Genomic DNA, 17852 nt, shown 5'->3' with positions numbered 1-17852 from the left:
AGAATACGAATGAAATTCGGTAGAATTGGGGCAGCAGCTAGGACAACATTTAGTACAGTTAATAACCCAATCACTCAGGATATCAGCGGTGAATGATGGGATAAATAAGTCAAATAGAGGGAAAGAACTTGCCGACACCGAGGACCCCAGCATCGGAGCAAGCTTGAACAGCGGGCGGTGGTGAGGGGTTGATGCAGCGGAAACAAGGTACTTTTTCCTCGTCAATCAGCCTCAGCCGCTTTGTCTCGCACTCGGAGGAATCGCGTTCGGGCGGACGGTGAGTAAGATAAACAGTCATCTGGCCCTCGAAGCGCAGAGCGCTTCCACTCACCAAGGGGATGGGACCACAAGCTGCACAGGCGTCGTTCAGGAGGTAGCGTGTGGTTATATTGTCGGTGCAGTCCAAGACAATGTCGTGACTAGGCGAGGTAACAGTCCGGTAGAGACAGCCATTTATGAGCGTAATAATCGACTATGGGTTACGCACCCCTTTGCAATGTGTTTTCCAGTGTTTAAAAAACAGTGTGAGACATACTAACCAATGTTACAGACTTGTGTCAAGCAGTTCCAAAATATCGAAAAGGGTTTATTGGTCACTATGATGAAGACTACGACTCACCCTGAAATTATGCCACAGGCATTTTCACTAGTTAAACGGACATTCCTCGTAACTATGCGAACTGAGCTATTTACGCTATGAAGAGGAGGAAAGAAGACATTAAGACAAGTGGGAACCTGAAGGATCCCCTAAAGCCAGCTACACACCTTTTTAGCTTCTGAGCAAGTGATTCAACTTTCGGACAACCCAATTTATCCTCAGAGTGCATTACTTGACGGTGAAGATTGGTGACCTCAACTACATCATCGTCCACGAGGGTAATATTAACTAGGAAATTAACAGAAAAAAATTATACACCACCAAACAGCAGAGAAATGAAATTTAACAAGACGATTATTGGGACATGACAAATGCAAGGTGGCAACAAAAAGGGGGGACCGCGTGGATTAGACTTGTCCATAATTGACGTAGAAGTGCTCCGCCTTTGATTCCATGATGATAAGTGAACAAATGGAGACTTACTGACACCTCCAGCGGCGAGATAGACAGCAGCAGGACATCCCAGTCCGCCACAACCAACGATTAAAACGTGGGCTCTGGCTAGCTTTAGTTGCCCTTTAATTGTTTAAAAGAAGGAGCCATAAGTAAAACATGATGACATAAATGATACATACATAAAATAACATGACAGTTTCTACACAGTCCAATTAATGGGAACTCAAAAGAATAAACTGCTTAAACGACAGCAGAAATTCCCATTACTAAGGTAGATGACTAACTGGATGGCCCGAACTCAGGAATAATTATCTGGCGGCTGTAGCGACAGATGTCTTCTTTCAAGAGTCCGCAAAGCTCCTAAAAAAAGCTGGTAAAACTGACCGCGAAAGCCAGGTAAATCAATGGGTAAAGCGTGAATTAGCTGCTGTAAAAGACCAAAATGATGTCAAATAAAAGAGAACTATAATCATCGTCCATTTTAGCACCTAGTAATGAACCAAGGAGAACATCAAGAAGTGTTTTGAAGGCGGGCGAAGCCGATGCTTATTACCAAGGCAAGACAAACAATTCGATAAATTTATTATCCCTTAGAAAACTACACTATACTATACTGAAAAAAGAACTGGCAAACCGGACTTTGCGTGTATGATGAAAAAAATACACAAGAAAGGCAAATGAAGTAGGAAAAACCAAAGTTATTGGAAAACTTGGCACAGTGCAACATGAACAGCTAGGGCTTGGTTTCTCGTCGTGCCATCCCTACCATTAAGCTAAAACGAAAGATGGTCTTAAAGACGTAATTTAGGTACGTAATTACTATGCCCATGGCACTATGAGTTACAATGTCTAAAAATAAGAAGCACCAAAAATTAGCCTGCTGAAATTACTTCGAGGAAAGGACAAAGAAATTATGATATAACTATACATACATAATTCTTGGAAGAAGGTGATAAGTAATAGAATAAAACACTAAGAAATATTTGGTTCCTGTCTTTCTAATCCGCAGTGACCAACGCTCGAGTTCACATGATTGAATGAAAAGCTAGTTTATATCCAATATAATTTATAATTGGTACTAGCAAATGCGCAAGCAATGCGAAATTGTGAACGGCGGTGAACGTATAAATCAAATTATTGACACGGTAATAGACTTTCCTCTTATTTAGAATAAATCGCATCACAGTGTTGCGTTTCAAATGATGCAGTTATGCCCCAGTAATGTCATTAGCCTTGGCTGCCAAATTAGCTCGGAAGAATAAACGAAATTGTTTTTTTAAATTAAATAAGCAAATGCGCTTTGTTTTATTGTAAGATTTTTTGTAGGACTATGCACGTTTTAATTAAGGTGATTATCCCAATGTTGGCGTGTTTTAAGGCGCATTCGTTCTTTCGCCAATTTTAATCGTTCTGGTCGTCCGCGTTCTCGCCATCGCTTAGGATCTGGGGTACATTCTGAATGGGACTTTATACTATCACATCTGCCGTATTTAAGGTAATATTAACGGGCCGCTTTTGCGGATAATGTGCGTAATTTGTATTTTGAATTGAGTAGAACTATATACATGCTGTGGTACTGGACCATTTGCCTGAATTTATTAATCTTAGTATTTATGTTCAGCTACATTTTGCTATCGAGTTGCAGGGCTGCACTTTCTAAAATTTTTTTTTTCGGAATATCTTTTGAGTTAATTGAGAACCTTTACCTCTTGAAGGGGTTTGTTCTTTGAATTTTCTGTCTGCTCCATCATTGTCCGTTTTGTTAAATATTTTACAAACCTGATATATTTGTTATGGACATTTAACAGGAACTCCGGCGAAAATTTTATTTGTATCACTTTTTTGCATGCTTTTGCGGGGAGGGGGAATTTTTCTTATGCAGCTGCCTACAACTTTTATGCATATTATCACTAAATGGTACTGCATTTATTTATGACTTCGTGTTTTTCGTCATTTATTTTGAGTTCCCATTTATTAGGACTCTCCGGAACTCCCATTGAAATTTCTTTCCAGATGCTTAAGAAGTACTCATTGTTACGCACTGTGTTCAGTCCTTTGATCATCCTCTATGATTTTCTGTGATGATCACTTAGCATTTCACGTAATTTTCTAAGCCTTTTCTTATTTGTCCTGTCTGTCTGCATTCATGTTTTGTTGTTACTTCTTCTTAGGAATTTTTGCATATATTAGCATGCATACGCCGAACAGGATCTGTCATGTTTCCATCAAACATTTATTGAACTTCTCTAAGGTACTTTCCTTATGCTGCTCTTTTTATAATGGGCACTAACTCACTTACTGCTGTAATCATCTTGGCGCATTGTTATCTTTGCATACTTTCCCTAGTGTTACCGACTAGTCCGTTTCGGACCGAACAGTCCTCTTCTAATGGGCTTTCTAAACCGATTAACTGAAGTTCATGGGTTCATCTGTTCTTCAGTTCGTCCCCTAGTGACATCATGTGAATCACTATTCTCAAACGCGCACGAAAGCTCGAGTTTCAGGAGTTAAATGCGTATTTCACCCAAAAGTACTTTCAACTTTGAATAAGATCTAATATTATGGGCTGAAACAGAGGCCCTTAACCAGCTGATCGCCACGTGTTTATTTCGTACTTTTGGTCAGTTTCGCAACGATCTCATCTTAACAGAGTTTGGGACGTAGCATTTTCCTTTAATTTATTAGTTTGGGGGTCTTTGCTCTTTGGGCTGACTTCATATACATCATAATCAAACCGGAGTTTTTTGTGTTTCTTTTGCATACTCTTTATGAAACCCAACTTACGGATGGAGTTGGGTGCATTTACACGAAGACAATCGAACATTTTGCGGACTCGTTTAACAATCGATGTGGTTATCTCGCGCTTTGCTCTGGATTCCCCGACATGTAGGAATCCACAATATATTGTTATTTCCTCTTCACTGGTTAAATCTTGTGGGCGTAATATAATGGCTGTTGTTGTTATTGCACGTGACTGGAACAGGTTTTATAACGACAGATAGTGTTTTGCTTAGTTTAAAAGATACTTAGTATTCGTGAACTAATCATTGCCAGGAGAATTTTCTTCGGTTATTTCTGAGGTACTGACGCGTGAATAATTGGTAGACGACGTAAGTTATTTGAATCATCCTAACCACTATATTCGTCTATGTACCCAGAAGAGGGTCCACAATTTACCGCTGCGTAATTTACTCTAATGATTTTAGTTTGGTGGTCAGCCTCTTTCCCACGATGGAGCACTACCTTCCTTTTCTAAGGTTTCATACCCTCGTTTTCAAAAGCCCTTGATCATGTAGGTATAGAGTTTAACTAAGCTAACCACTCTAGCGACTGTAGTTTGCCATGTATTTTGATGCTTCTTTTACGCCTTAAATGAAAGTTGCCATGAGCAACATCAGAATGGCTTTCAGTGATTTTGATGTGTAAACCTCAAGTGACCTTGGAAATCAGCTGTGCTACATATGGTAGGGATATGCGCGTCGTGCGGAGGTATGTTCACGCAGGTACGCTTACACTTGCTTGCACGCGCTCACGTATTTCGTTAACTGGAACTTCTTCCTTTTGCTTTCGTAGGCAATGCTCCCCCTCCCCTCCTTGAAATTTGGCACGCATTAGATGGTTATGCTTCATAGCTCTGTGCGATTATTTGCAGCCAGTATATTGATAACAATATTTTTTTTCTTTAAGCTTAGTTTAGGACCAAGTGACCTTATTGCTTTTCATTTGTCACTTATTGAGGAGACACGATTTTCCCCATTGTCCTCAATCTAAACTTCGTTCTATTTGGTTTGACCAAATTATTTATTGGGAACTCACTAATTTATTTCGAATTCTGGGTGAATCGATTGACTCATTTTTTTCTATTTGAAGTGCTCAGTTTGCTTTTGGGCTTGCATTATGTGTTTGAAGATCTGAGGCGGCATCGTAAGCCCTTATGGTAAACATCCAATTATTTTCGAAACTAACTTATAGCCTTGATATTGTGAAATGAAGCGGTGGTGCAATACAATCATGAAAAGCAAGACTTGCATTGCATTTTATCCTTTATTCATCATTCTACGGTATTGAGCATAACGAACATAATTTATTTGTTCCTTCCTTTTAGAAGTCGTGAAGACCCCTAAGTGTGAAATTGATTTCTTCGCTCCCCAAAACGCTATGAATCCAACGGCCACTCATAACAGTGAGTTAAAAAGCACCAGCTACTCCCTTGTGCCAACCACCGCCACCAGCGCTGGCACCCCCTCCGAGCTCATTCCCATGGGCCAGCAGCGACCTCCGTCCTACGGTAGCAGCAGTGGTGGTGCCCGATTTCACGACACAACTGCTTCTTCTTTTACGCCCCTTGTCACCGTGGACACGACTGGAGGCACCGACTTCTCCGACTACTTCTCCCCCACCGCTTCTACTGCATCCTCGTCCTTCAATGCACCCTCTGCCTTCAATTCTCACCATTCGGTTCAGTCTACCTACGCCTCATTAATCTCAGAGACCGACCTCTATGCCGGTCGACAATTGGCGCAACCTCACCTGTCCTACGTGAACTCAGCCGGCGGGGCCCCGTCATTACAGCGCTTCATTGGCGGTCTGACCAACAAGCTCCCGGATCTGCAGTGTACGACAGGTGGGAATATGGATGTGGCCTACTCGGCACCTCACATGGTTGGTCTGGCCGCCTCACCCCACGCCAGCCTCATCTCGCCCGCCTACTCACCCAGTTCCGTCACTACTCAAGGCAGTGGTGGTGGCGGTGGGAGCTGTAAACGCACCGTTCTCGATGCGGATGGTAAACCTGGAGCTTTCAAATCAAGATCGAAAAAGGAGAGCCACAATCGTAGTAAGTTCCTCGAAGTGCTTAATTTTCTGGTGGGGTCGAACCGTAACTTTTTTTTAACACAATGCGGCCTCCATTCGCATTTGTTGTGGTAGATTAGCTTTTTGGGACTTATTACACCATAGGATCCCAACTTTTTCACTTGTCACGTGACATTCGTTTTGTGCATTACTTTGCATTTCCTGTTGATCTAGCAGTTACATCATTTACGATGTAAGCGTCGATTCTGTGAACTTATCCTATTTTCAATTTCCTATACATCATCCAGTTTCTCTGAAAGATTGCTAATGTTGGCGTTCTGGGTTCTCATGGTATTATTGACTGCAGTTCATTTGTTGTCATATATTCACTTTGTTTGGGAATCATTTTTGGGATTTTCAAAAGTATCTTCGATTTTATTAGCGGTAAAGTCTCGGAAAGCCGCAGTTCGAAGCCCCCTAACATCCTATTGGTTGGCGTTTTTGTACTTTTAAGAGTTAGTGTTTTACTACCTTCAAGTGGTACTGCTCTTTAATTGAGTTGTGAAAAACTTTACTAAAGTACGTTTGAAAAAATTAGAAGTGAAAGGCCCACTACAGGAAGTAATTGTGATACTAATTGAGCAATGAATTGTTATTTGGGGATCGTCAACATCTTTAGCATGTACTGTTTGGTCAATGTACTCTAATTCTCGATATTTGGTCACGCTGACAATGAAAAGTAGCTAGCTAGCTTTTCTATGCAAGAGGATATGGTTTATTTTGTTGTGTTAGTGAACGCCAGTCTACTGGTTTACTTTTCCAAAGGTGCGAATTGTATCCTGTGTCTGGCGCGAAGTAAAGGCCGAGTAGATGCAATAATCCTTGCTATGAGGTGTTTTTCTTGCAAGTCTTGTATATGAACGCCATTTTGTTTATTGCACATTGCGTTTATGTGTCGTAATTGGCAATTGTGATTAGGATTGAATGGCGGTAGACGATGTGTGCGGCATCGATGCATTCACTCATCAGTGGCGGATAAATTTATGCACACAGGAACTTTTTTATGAGTGTCAAATTTCCGCAATTCGGCGTAACACCCCGGTGATCTTATATTTCCTGCCACCACTTACGATGCAATGGATATGATTTTCCAAATGTGGCGTAAGCTACAGTCGCACCTTGATTCTTGGTATTTATTGTTCGGTGGTTTTTTTTAAATCTACAAGTCGATTGTTCCCCAATTTCGAACTGATCGACGGTTTCTTGTTTTGAAATTTTTTTTCTAATCTTTCAGATGTCATAGTGTAACAAAGTGATGCTGACTGGAAGCTTGAGTTGGTTTTAATCTTCAATTTTATCATAAGATTTGCTCCAAATTTCGCTGTAGCTTACCTTAGTTCATTCTTAATTCAGCAAATTCATCGATGCTTTGAGTTGTCTTGAGTTCTTTGCACAGTCTGCTCATTTATTCTCCTTCATTATGACTTATTACTGTGCATCAGAAGCAGTTTATCGGGTTGGGAAAGAGAATTAAAATGCTACTTCAAAATACGCTTCCGCCAACGCTTTTTAACATATCAATTCGCTCATAATAGTTTAAAGGCAGTGGGAATTTTGTCTAAATACTAGGTAGTTAAATATGTGTTCAAGAATACCTAAATTCACACGATGCACTACACTGATAAAAGGGCATCATTAATAATTTACTCCACTTATTTTCTCCAAGATTGAGTAGTTTTACGGCATTATAAACGGCGTTGTTGATAGTTGGGTTAGTTAAATGGAATTAGTTATGAAGAGCATCATTCTAATCGAAGAAAACCACTAACTCCATTAAATGAACAATTATATATCCACCATACAATCGCATATTCCCAGATATAGTCGACGGCATCACTTACTGTTATATATGAAAGACCATCGTAAAAATTTGGGACGAATCAACAGCAGAGCCATTTGCGCATGTGTGCTATTTGAGCTAACGGTTCTAGCAGTTTCCGGAAGGAAACTTGTCTCGCGTTGGTGAAAAAGACCCAAGCTTTCTCGGGTTTTTTTTAAAGGAACGTGATCATCAGTTCACTGTAATGGGAAGGTATCACGCCAAAATGACCAGAAAATTTGTGACCTGTGTGTCCAAATACTGTTGCCCATCTATCCTATCCTGTCCGCATGTTTTGATCAAGCTAGTCCAGCTTGAGTATTTCACCTTTATTTCTAATTTATGTTGCAGATCTTGTTTCCGTTACTTTCTGCATAACTTTTTCCTGGGGCCATATTCTTCATCCCATTTCGGGATTGTTTTTTTTCCAATTCGTTGAAGTCATCTACGTTGTTGCATCTCCGCTTCGATATGAAAGTGTTGGGATGTCTGCGATCTGCATAGTCATTCATTTTCCTCAGCCTCCATGTCGTCGAAAGTCAGTTGAAGACCATGCTTTCGCTGTGGATTTCACTATCAGTTCTCCACAGCTGCATCATCTCTTCCCCTCTGTGATATTTTTTCATTGCATGTCTGCACATTGTTGTGCTTCCCAACTTGCCACGTCTTCCTTCCTGGGTGTCTGGGTGCTTTAGCACTGGTTTACACTTTTCCTTTGGGGATGGAACTTTTGCATTCGTAATTTCGCCTAGCGTCACATTTCAGAATAATAATTTTTACGGCTTTGGAGTTTCGGTCCACCTAGGCGCACCACCCTCGTAAAATGTATGTAGGGGTGTGAAGGAATTTGGCATATCATTCAGTTAGTTAATCATTTTGGTTTTGGAGAACAGCATTGAAACGATGTGGTAATCCTTAGGACTATCATCTATTATGCCTTTGCAAGGTGATACGTGGGGCATTGCGTTACGTTTGTGCTTCCCACAAGATGCAACTTAATGCTTTATTCCGCATGTTAATTTATTCAGAAATTAATGGGTTTTGCTGGTTGTTGATTTTCACACAAAATACATTGCATCCCATGGGGTTTAAGGCACGCTGGCATGGCACTTCACGTCCCCATGCATTCAAGCACGCAAGTGCCATTTCGTTTTTGTGGAGAAGTGCACTAGTGAACATTGGAACTTGGACTCTTAGATACGTTTTTCTCTAGGCTTGACCTATTGTTTTGTGTTTTCCTCACCTAAATAATGCGCATTATCATGTAATGGACGATTATTTCCGATTCACTTTCCTACTCGCATGGCTTTCAAACCAGACTGTCAACTATGTTTGGCCTTCCCTATTTCGTTTTTTTCTGTTGCACGATTTGGCGGTGCCTGCTCCGGTTACACGTAGGAGAAGCAGTCGATCCACATTTGTAATTGGAATGCTTGTTTAAAAAGGAAAACTGCTGGCGAATTGCGATTAGAACCAAAAGTTAGTCGAGTCAAGCTTAAGTACAAACAACAAATCCAATTTCAAACTTTTGTGGGCTTTCAGATCTTGGTAAACTAGCAGCTTTTCAATGCTCCTCTTACGCCATGCATTTTTCCCCCCTCAAAGCCTCGACATTTCCTAAATAGGGATATTTTTTTTGGAACACTCTGTTTAAAACATTTGATGTCAGTGTAGCTCCGAGTGGAATTATGCGCTCAATGTGAATAAAACTGTGATTCACATTTCCCACCTTAGTTGCTTTGTGAAGGAAGATGCACTCAAAACTTGACAAGATGCTTCAACCCTCACTCGCTAATGTTGATCATTGTTTATCACAATCGTGCTCCATAGCACTGCCAATTCCTCGCCTCTTTGCCTACTTCCCACCATTTCATTGACTTAAATGCAGTTTTGATGCTTCCTAGGCGTGTACTGTCTGCTTAAGACCTACTTTTCTGTTTTTAGTTGAACGAAGGCGACGCGATTACATCAATTCCCAAATCACTCGTTTGAGCGGATTACTACCGGCAGATATGTACCGAGACGTGTAAGCCTATCCCTATTATTTGTGTTTTATAATTCAAGACTTTGATTTTCTTATTTTTCCCCACGATTTTCTGGACTCCCTGCGGAAGCTGTAGCTTAAAATAGAACCATACTGGTGGGCGTTTCGGCACGCACTTTTGTGTCGTGAACTATTTCCATCGTCCAAAACTGACTGCTGCATTCATCACCACCACCTGGTCTTGAGTAAGAGTGCATTCCACGAATTCTCACGCACTTTTTGGCAGAAGTACTTCCAAATTGTCTTTAGTTGACTCAGTACACACCACCTTCAGTCCGTCAAGCCTGTTTTCTTCTTGGAAGCTCTGCTTTTTTTGCTTGGTGAGGTTCCTGACTCAAATGCTGCTTAGCATCCCCCGCCCATCAGCAATCACTTACAATCCATATCCATCGCTTCACTTATTCCACACAGTTATAAAACCACTGGAAATATGTGCAAGATTCATAGGGCTATTTTTGTCCCAATGTGGCCTTCATATGGCTGTTTTTGGGGCTGCGTATTTTCAGTGTTTCGCTCGCACCAGTATTTGTGCCAACAGTCACTCAAAGCCTCATTCCTGAATTCAGTATTTTTTTCGTGCTTAGGAAGTGTATGCTACGAATTTGCGGTTCTACTTTTTAAAAGATTGCCTCGTAGCTGCCGCATCATGCTTTCTATTCACATCTCTGATACACTGAAGTTGTCATTTCAAGAATGCTTCAAATTGCGTGTAAACTCCCTAAGTTGACACTTCTTCCCATTTGTCTATTTCTCTCAGCATTTGCATACTTGAGTTGTTAAAATTTATTGTTTGAGCGTTGAATAGAATTTGGCTTAAAGCTTTGTTTGAAATTCACTATCCAATTCATATGGCCTTGGGTATGTGCACGCAAATGTCAAGTTTATCGTGATTCACCTCACATCACTCCTTTCGGTGCCACATTGTAGTGTTTTTGTCAGTCGGATTGTTTGCCTCGTGTGTAATTGGCTCATCTTTTTCAGTCTCGAGGTTTCATTCGCCCTGAGAAATTTCGATACGTTCATGCACTACTTTAATCCTGTTAGAAAATCATTTCATTTCAGTTTTGCTGCATTTTCCTAGACTTCTTTCTTAAAATGAAATAAGCTTCTCATATGCAGATTCCGCTGGTTTTTCATCGTTCTGTTCGCGATCCTGGCAACATTTGTGATTAGTTGCCATAGCCGATGTTACGCATGATTGCAGTTGATTAAGAGTTGTATGCTTCCTTTGGAGCTTTCAAATGATGGTGACTCGCTTTTCTGTCAAAATGTGCTTCACCTGATTGAGCAACTCCGTTTCTCAGTTGGATGAGGTGGCTGCAAAATTTCCCATTGCAGTTCCGAATTATTGAAAATGACAAGTTGTTTATGTGGCTGCTTGCATTTTATAAGCTCCCAGCATTTCTACAATCAATTTGTAAGTAGTGAGATGGAAATCGCATTCAGTATCGATGCTTTTTCACGCCCTACGATGCAAAAACCAACGCCTGTGAACTGGCGCATCTGGTTTGTGTAGTGAACTCACGTTGTCAACGCATCTAGTGGTTTGAACGCGTGTGGTTGCCCTATTATCAATTGGGGGTTAAAACGGTATTTCCTCGGGTTCCCAGTATTTCGTGATTAGACTATTTCCATACTTAGGTCTCCTCTGTATCGGCTGATTGGGCTTTAAGTTAGTCTCCAACCCTTGCACACCAGGACACTGGTTTCATCGCTTTATATCTCGATTCCAATTGTATACTTTTTTTGAGTTTATTAGGTCGTTCGAAGGTGTAAAGTGGGCTAGGCGCTTGGTTTCCCCACACGTCTAAACTCGTGACATTAAACTTAATGGTAGGAAGTGTTTTTTTGGGCTTCTTTTTCCCTTTGCAAATACCGCCATTTTTCACCAAAAACACACTGATCAAATGAGTGTCATATTCGCTGCGAACGGGTTCATGCTAGTTTACAGTAATCAATCAAAAGGCGTTCCGTCTTGGTTTTATACAAAGCGGGGGCAACTCTTGAAACGCTTGTCTCACCGGTAGGTTGCGCGGGCTCATCCGTCATAATACCTTGCTTCATGGTTCACAATCATGCAAAATTGCGGAAACCCCGTTACTCCCAAACCGAGGGCATGGCCTTACCTTAGCCTGAAAGTGATCATTTTATGCAACATCGTTCCACCTCATTTTGTGCGCTGCAGTAATTGCTCACATTGCAGTTTACCGAGGTGGAAGAATTCAACTAATTGAGTACTTATTTTCTAGTCATGTGGAGCAGTGTACTGTTCTATAGTTAGCAATGATTCTACACAAGCCCGTGTTTAGCTCATCAATTGAATTGAATCTAACGTGAAGGCTTCTGCGGAACGGATATAATCTAGGCATTCAATACAACACCCCATTGTTCAAATTAGGTCTTCTTTGAAGTCTGTCTCACGGAGTCACTTTTGGAGATGTTTTCAAATCATAGCTTTAAATTAAAAAGGTCACCATAGCAACAGCCGACCTGCTAGAGGGCTTGTTTACGGTTCAATTGATGTGTCGGTGCGCGCCCGCATTTGTTTCTTTTTTTCAGGGCCTTTGTTTGGATTTTCGTTTGGTAGGGCTTGGAAAGAGGTGGATTGCACTTTTTCCATAGGTCTTGTATATTGTCATTTTTCCTCTCATTTTCATTGGATCAGATGCTGAATTTACCGGAATTTTCCAAGCCATATCAATCATGACGACGCGGTTTTTTATCATTAAACACCTATTGCTTACCAGTCTGCTTTTTGCGAGTGGAAGCATGCGCACACCGAAGTTACCTGCTTTTCATTAGCTGATTGCATTTTTTTAGTTTAGTTAAAATAACGAATTGGCAGGAGGAAGTTCAAATAACACTATGCTATTTAGATCGTGGATATTGTAGCCTCAACCAATGAGATTGTTTGCATGGCATTCGCATGGCCACGTTAAACTGCGCTACTTCGGGTAGCCGGTGATGTTTCACCTTGTTAAAGTTCTCAATCTTGAAATTGTTCTGGAAAATCTACACCTACTTTCTCTTGCCTTTGTTTACACTCTAACCAACCGATCATTAGAAGGAATCACGAAGCAATAGTTTATAGTTATTTTTGGGCTTCTTGGATAGCTGATCTGTTAATTTGCAGAAACACTCGCTCAAGCTTTGCAACATAAGCCAGGGTCACGGATCATCTTCATTAAAACCGCGTACCGTCAAAATTGCCTTAAGCCGCTGTCCATGTTAGGACTTAGGCTAAAAAAGGCATTGGAATTTATTTATAACTAATTTATTTGAACGTGTGTCACTTCGCCAACGTAGTGTTAGCTTGTATTCCTGCTTTGAGTAGGCTAAATTTTGGTGTTCCATTAACGTACTAATTTTCCCGAATCTCCCCACAAGCTCAGTGTAACAGTTTGACCTGTTCAACATTTGTTTTTTTAACGCTGCACTCTAATTGAATCGTTAAATTTGTAATGTATTTACTAATAGGAAGCTAGGCTTATATTTATCATTGCGGAAAATTGAAGGTCGCGCCCTAATTAACGGTGTACTTTTAGTTAAGGAACGCAAATACAAATCGAGGGGGAAGCGGAATTTTCCTCTAATGCGAATTCATCTACCAATTTGCGTCGTATCCTGTGCTTTGGAGTGAATTCGGAACCATCATCCTACTTCTCTGCGTTCCGCCACTCCTCCCAACTCCGCACAGCAGCTTTCCTTCTAACTCACAGGGTTTATCCGTAGAGATGCGTGTGTGTGGGTGCCGTTGGTTGTACCTTGTTGTGTACCTTTATGTGAGGAAGGAAGTAGGAGTGATATATCCGTTCATCGAATCCAGGCTCTGGGTTTCAGTTTGGTGGTCCCCAATACCTTAGGCGTGGACCCACTAGGAGGTGTTTGCTATTGCTCTGGTTCCGTCTTAAATGCGTCCTGTGTGTGTGCGAATATTCGTGGTTCCCAATGTTATGTTTGTTTTACTCACATTGGGGGGCCATTCATGCGAGGAAAGCACTTTCAAATGCATACTTTAGCCACTCGACCTACTGTGCCCGTCAATTGTTTCATTTTTTATTCCTTCTAGGAATACCGATGAAGGTTTAATTTTCACATGGCACTACTTTCGACTATCATTTTTTGTTTATGCTTGAAGCCTTACAAACGAAATCAACTACCATTGGGATGCATCCGGATTCAGACTGATTTATCCTCTGTTGTGTAGTGATGCGCCCTTTTTACGGCACGCACCTGGCTGTCGAGGGTGTGCAAATTCCGGTCAACGCATTTTTTCCCATCTGAAATCCATGCCGGGCTATTATGAGGCCAGTAATTCCAAACATTTTAAAGTAGATTTTATTATTGGAAAATTGCTTGTACGCTCCGTTCGATTGGCATGGAGTGGGCGGAGGCCACTATCTGATAATTGTGCTATTACTTTCCGATTGCACTTGACCACTCCGTGCCCTTTTGTCCCGTGCACTTTTGTGCGTTGTTGTTTTTTCGTTGAAACAAATTTACTATTGCGCTAATTTTTTGTACTTATGACCAAATTTAGCATAAAACTGTGTTCTGTGTGATGTATCAGTAGCTACGCTTGGCTTCTAACAATCCAGAAATGGCGTTTCAGCTGCTATTGAATTTGGAATTTGCAAGTGTCACAATATAACTGAATAGATTTCTTTTTCTTTTTAAAGAGACGGCCGAAGAAACAAGGGAACCGTTCTTCGATTGTCAGTCAACTACATTCTCGAACTGCGACAAGCTGTCGCACACACGGCCAGTCTTCGCCAAGAGACTGCTATCGCTCGACAACTCATTCCCCTCTTGCTCAATCACATTCAGGTAGCTTTGCGACCGGGTTCATGGCCGTTTACTGCCCTCGCTCGTAGTGTTTCGTGTTATTCTTCCTCCCAATTTGGTAGCGCTGTACCACTTTCAATGGCTCAATGCTTGACATTTTTGGAACTGTGACATCTAATGTGATTGCGATTGCTGCAAAAAACCACGTCGTTAATTTCTATAGATGACTTAAGGTCCATTCCAGATTTTTAAATGTTTACGCATCACCTCAATATTACTTTCAATTTAGTTTGTGTGGAAATTTTTCTGATAGTTGCGAGCACTTCGGCCGCATTTTTATCATTAAAATCGATTTCACGGATTCCTTGTCCAATCATACATCTAATACCCTTTTTAATGTCCCTTTTTTTACAAGTCGCTGGAGAGCGCCATAAAGGAAGTGGAGATGTCTACGGGAAAGCCGTTGGGTGGAGGAGGCCAGGGCGCCTCAAGCCTGCTGGAGGAGGGCGGACGAGCTCCCGAAAGCGCTGCCTACGAGGCTGTTCTCGAGGCTTGGCGCACGGCCATGACTACCAACCTGGCTCGAGCCGCTGCCGTCGCCGCAATGAACAACAACAGTGGGGAGAATCCACAGGAGAGCAAAATGGAGTCCTCCGAGATGCCTCTAATGTCGAACATGCAGGTCACCTTCGTGGGAAGGCCTCCTACCACTACTGCTGGCGCTGTTGCCAGTCCCTACTTGCCTAATGCAATCTTCATGGGGGGTAGGTATTTAGTCTTTCTTAATACCAATCGTTCTATTTTTGGACTCGGTATAAATTCCTTTTTTATCACTTTCCACGAAACGTCAGCGCTTAAATGCCTCAGTCATTTGTAGGATCACTGAGTGGAAATGTGAGTGGATCCTTGCTGAGAAGTTGGATCAATGTTTTCATTTGTTGTTAAGTAGAATCAAGCCTATACTCAATAAATGGTGGAATAGCCTCTCTAAATCCCAGGCTTCGGCAGGCCTTGTTTGTGTCGCGTCGTAGTTCGACACTCGGTATTTTTATGAATTAAGGTCTTCATGAGAGTTATTTGGCTTCCTTTGCCTTCAGCTCCAGTTTGCAAACTGGAAGAGGGCGAGGAGGTCTGCTATGGCAGCGGTGGAGGTGGAGAAATGGCCAGCGGTGGCGGTGGTGGTGGTGCCAATGGTGGTCATATGGTGGTGGGAGGTGTCGCCCACGCTGCTGAGGGCACCACTGACGGCTTCTATGACTCGACAAACACCAACAACAGCAACAGTGGCGGTGCCCCCAAATTCGACCTCTCCATTATGCAAATGGCCTCTGCCGGCGGCGCCGACTGCGGGGATCCCATGCAAGTGAGTCATACTTCCCTCTGCGCCGTACGACGCGGATGTCATCTCTCTATCACTAATTTCTCTACTGTTAATCACATTAGGTTACGCTGCGGATTGGTTGGTTTTTTTTATCCTAGAGAATGCAATCAGTGAGGTTGAAGAGTATCCATCTAAGTGATTACGATTAGCAGCATTTGTGTGCATAACTTCTACTTTTTCCTCCCTTTAAAGGTCGAATGCCAAAATCACTGAAACGAAAAGGCTCCAACCGGCAGCGTTTGCATAATCTCCTCTCCCACTAGTCCTCCAATCTTTCACAATTGCAAACACTTAACCATGAGTGCCTTCCATCCTCTCTAGGGTCATATATTGTGTCTGGCCTCACCCTTCCATTAACATGCACAGAATAGAGTTCCCTGCAAACTATTTTCACCCCAAAGAGCACACGCCCCCCTACCCATATATATATATATATATGTATTGCTTCATGCACCTACCGACCACTCCCTCATTTCAGTGATGAGCGTTGTGTTTATTATCTCCCTGCGCACATATACATTCACATCGGTCTGATCTCCATTGAAACGCCTTATTTTGACCGCTTCATTCCTCCTCTCCCTTCCCCTCCTCCCTCTCTCTCTTCTATCCACCACCATTCTTTTCACGCTACCACAGGCAAACAGACATACCAAATTCATTATTTTTTTTGTTTCCCACAGATAATTTGCGCCACTGAGTGGGCCAACATGCTCAGGTCACACAGACTCTTTCATGTCCCCTCTTTCTCATCCCACCCTCCCTCCCTCCCTCCCTCCCTCCCTCCCTCCCTCCCTCCCTCCCTCCCTCCCTCCCCCATCACATCTCTTGCATTTGACCATCTTGCCATTTTACTTCCAGTCATACCCTCTACCTACTTCGCTCTTTCATCTCTCGTGCCCTCCCTTTTTCTTCCTTTCTTTGCTTCCCTGAACTCCGTTATTTTGGTTATGGTATGTATGGGTACTTCTACTTTCAACGCAACATAGTACAGAGGGGTGCACGCGTGTGTATGTCACCCCCTTTCAGCTCTCCATCTGATTACATCCGCACACACAAGCATGGACACTATACCCACCTTCGATATTACGTACGACTGTGAACCCGCCAACACAATACAACACCGCAACCCCCTCCAACACCAACAAGAGTGGAAATTAACAGTACATATACCTATCTACTATATACATAGTCTTCTATATTTCTTTTTTTTTCGCGGTGTAAATACAGTACACAGGAAAGGCGTTATTATTTTCTCAAATACACTTAACTTATTTATCGTAGCACATTGTCTTCGTCCTTCAGCGGGAGAACTTCCACACTCCTATTGACGTGGCGAAGTACATTGTTGCCACCACTGTGTCGTCCTGTGTGTTGCCGACAATGATTTGACACTCCCGCAATTATTACTCGAGCTTAACTAAGATTTCGGGCTCTTCATGGAATGGTAAAGATTCTTTTACAAATGTGCTCTTGCAAACCAAATCAATCAGTTTTTTTTAGGATAATACATAAGTCAATTCGAGCTTTGTGACTGAAGTGGATGGGTACTGTGTGGAGGAACCTCGATGTGAACGCATACAATGGCATTTATGGAGTGATTTCCATACTGCTCAGAATCCATGCACATCTGAGTGTGTGCGGTAGCATGATGGAACTCTTTCAATGTGGAAGGTCCACGTCCCGATACAAAAGGGAGATCAGAAAATAGGTACACGTTCGAATAGGTATTATTCAATTGAGTGAAAAAAGAGCCAGGGAATAAGAAAGGAGGATTCTCGGACAAGAAACGCCGTAGTTTATGTCGTCGTCAGTGTCTCCTCGAGATGCGGCTAGAATCAGAAAAGTGTAGTGACCACACCACTGGTGTTTATTAGTACAACTGAGTGATTTACTTGTACCGTCTGTGCATAAACGA

General features: G+C 42.0%; 2 protein-coding genes across 2 annotated transcripts; one reads left to right on the top strand and one right to left on the bottom strand. All coding sequences in view use genetic code 11, as the record gives it.

The window, feature by feature from the left end:
- Positions 1-109: 109 nt before the first annotated feature.
- Positions 110-3878, bottom strand: EGR_05334 (Adenylyltransferase and sulfurtransferase MOCS3; the record flags this gene model as incomplete). Its single annotated transcript, XM_024494583.1, has 5 exons — positions 110-419; positions 620-694; positions 766-886; positions 1082-1174; positions 3839-3878. The coding sequence occupies 5 exons, from the start codon at positions 3876-3878 to the stop codon at positions 110-112; spliced, it is 639 nt and encodes a 212-aa protein (XP_024351054.1).
- Positions 3879-4526: 648 nt separating this feature from the next.
- On the top strand, positions 4527-17326 carry EGR_05333 (Transcription factor EB; the record flags this gene model as incomplete). Its single annotated transcript, XM_024494582.1, has 8 exons — positions 4527-4557; positions 5160-5891; positions 9672-9753; positions 14451-14598; positions 14972-15320; positions 15654-15919; positions 16618-16887; positions 17219-17326. 8 exons carry the CDS (start codon positions 4527-4529, stop codon positions 17324-17326), a joined length of 1986 nt encoding a protein of 661 aa, XP_024351053.1.
- Positions 17327-17852: the final 526 nt, after the last annotated feature.

The sequence above is a fragment of the Echinococcus granulosus genome (assembly GCF_000524195.1).
Source record: "Echinococcus granulosus chromosome Unknown EG_S00038, whole genome shotgun sequence".
In the NCBI taxonomy this organism is placed as follows: domain Eukaryota; kingdom Metazoa; phylum Platyhelminthes; class Cestoda; order Cyclophyllidea; family Taeniidae; genus Echinococcus; species Echinococcus granulosus.
This window is presented reverse-complemented; position numbering and strand designations above follow the sequence as displayed.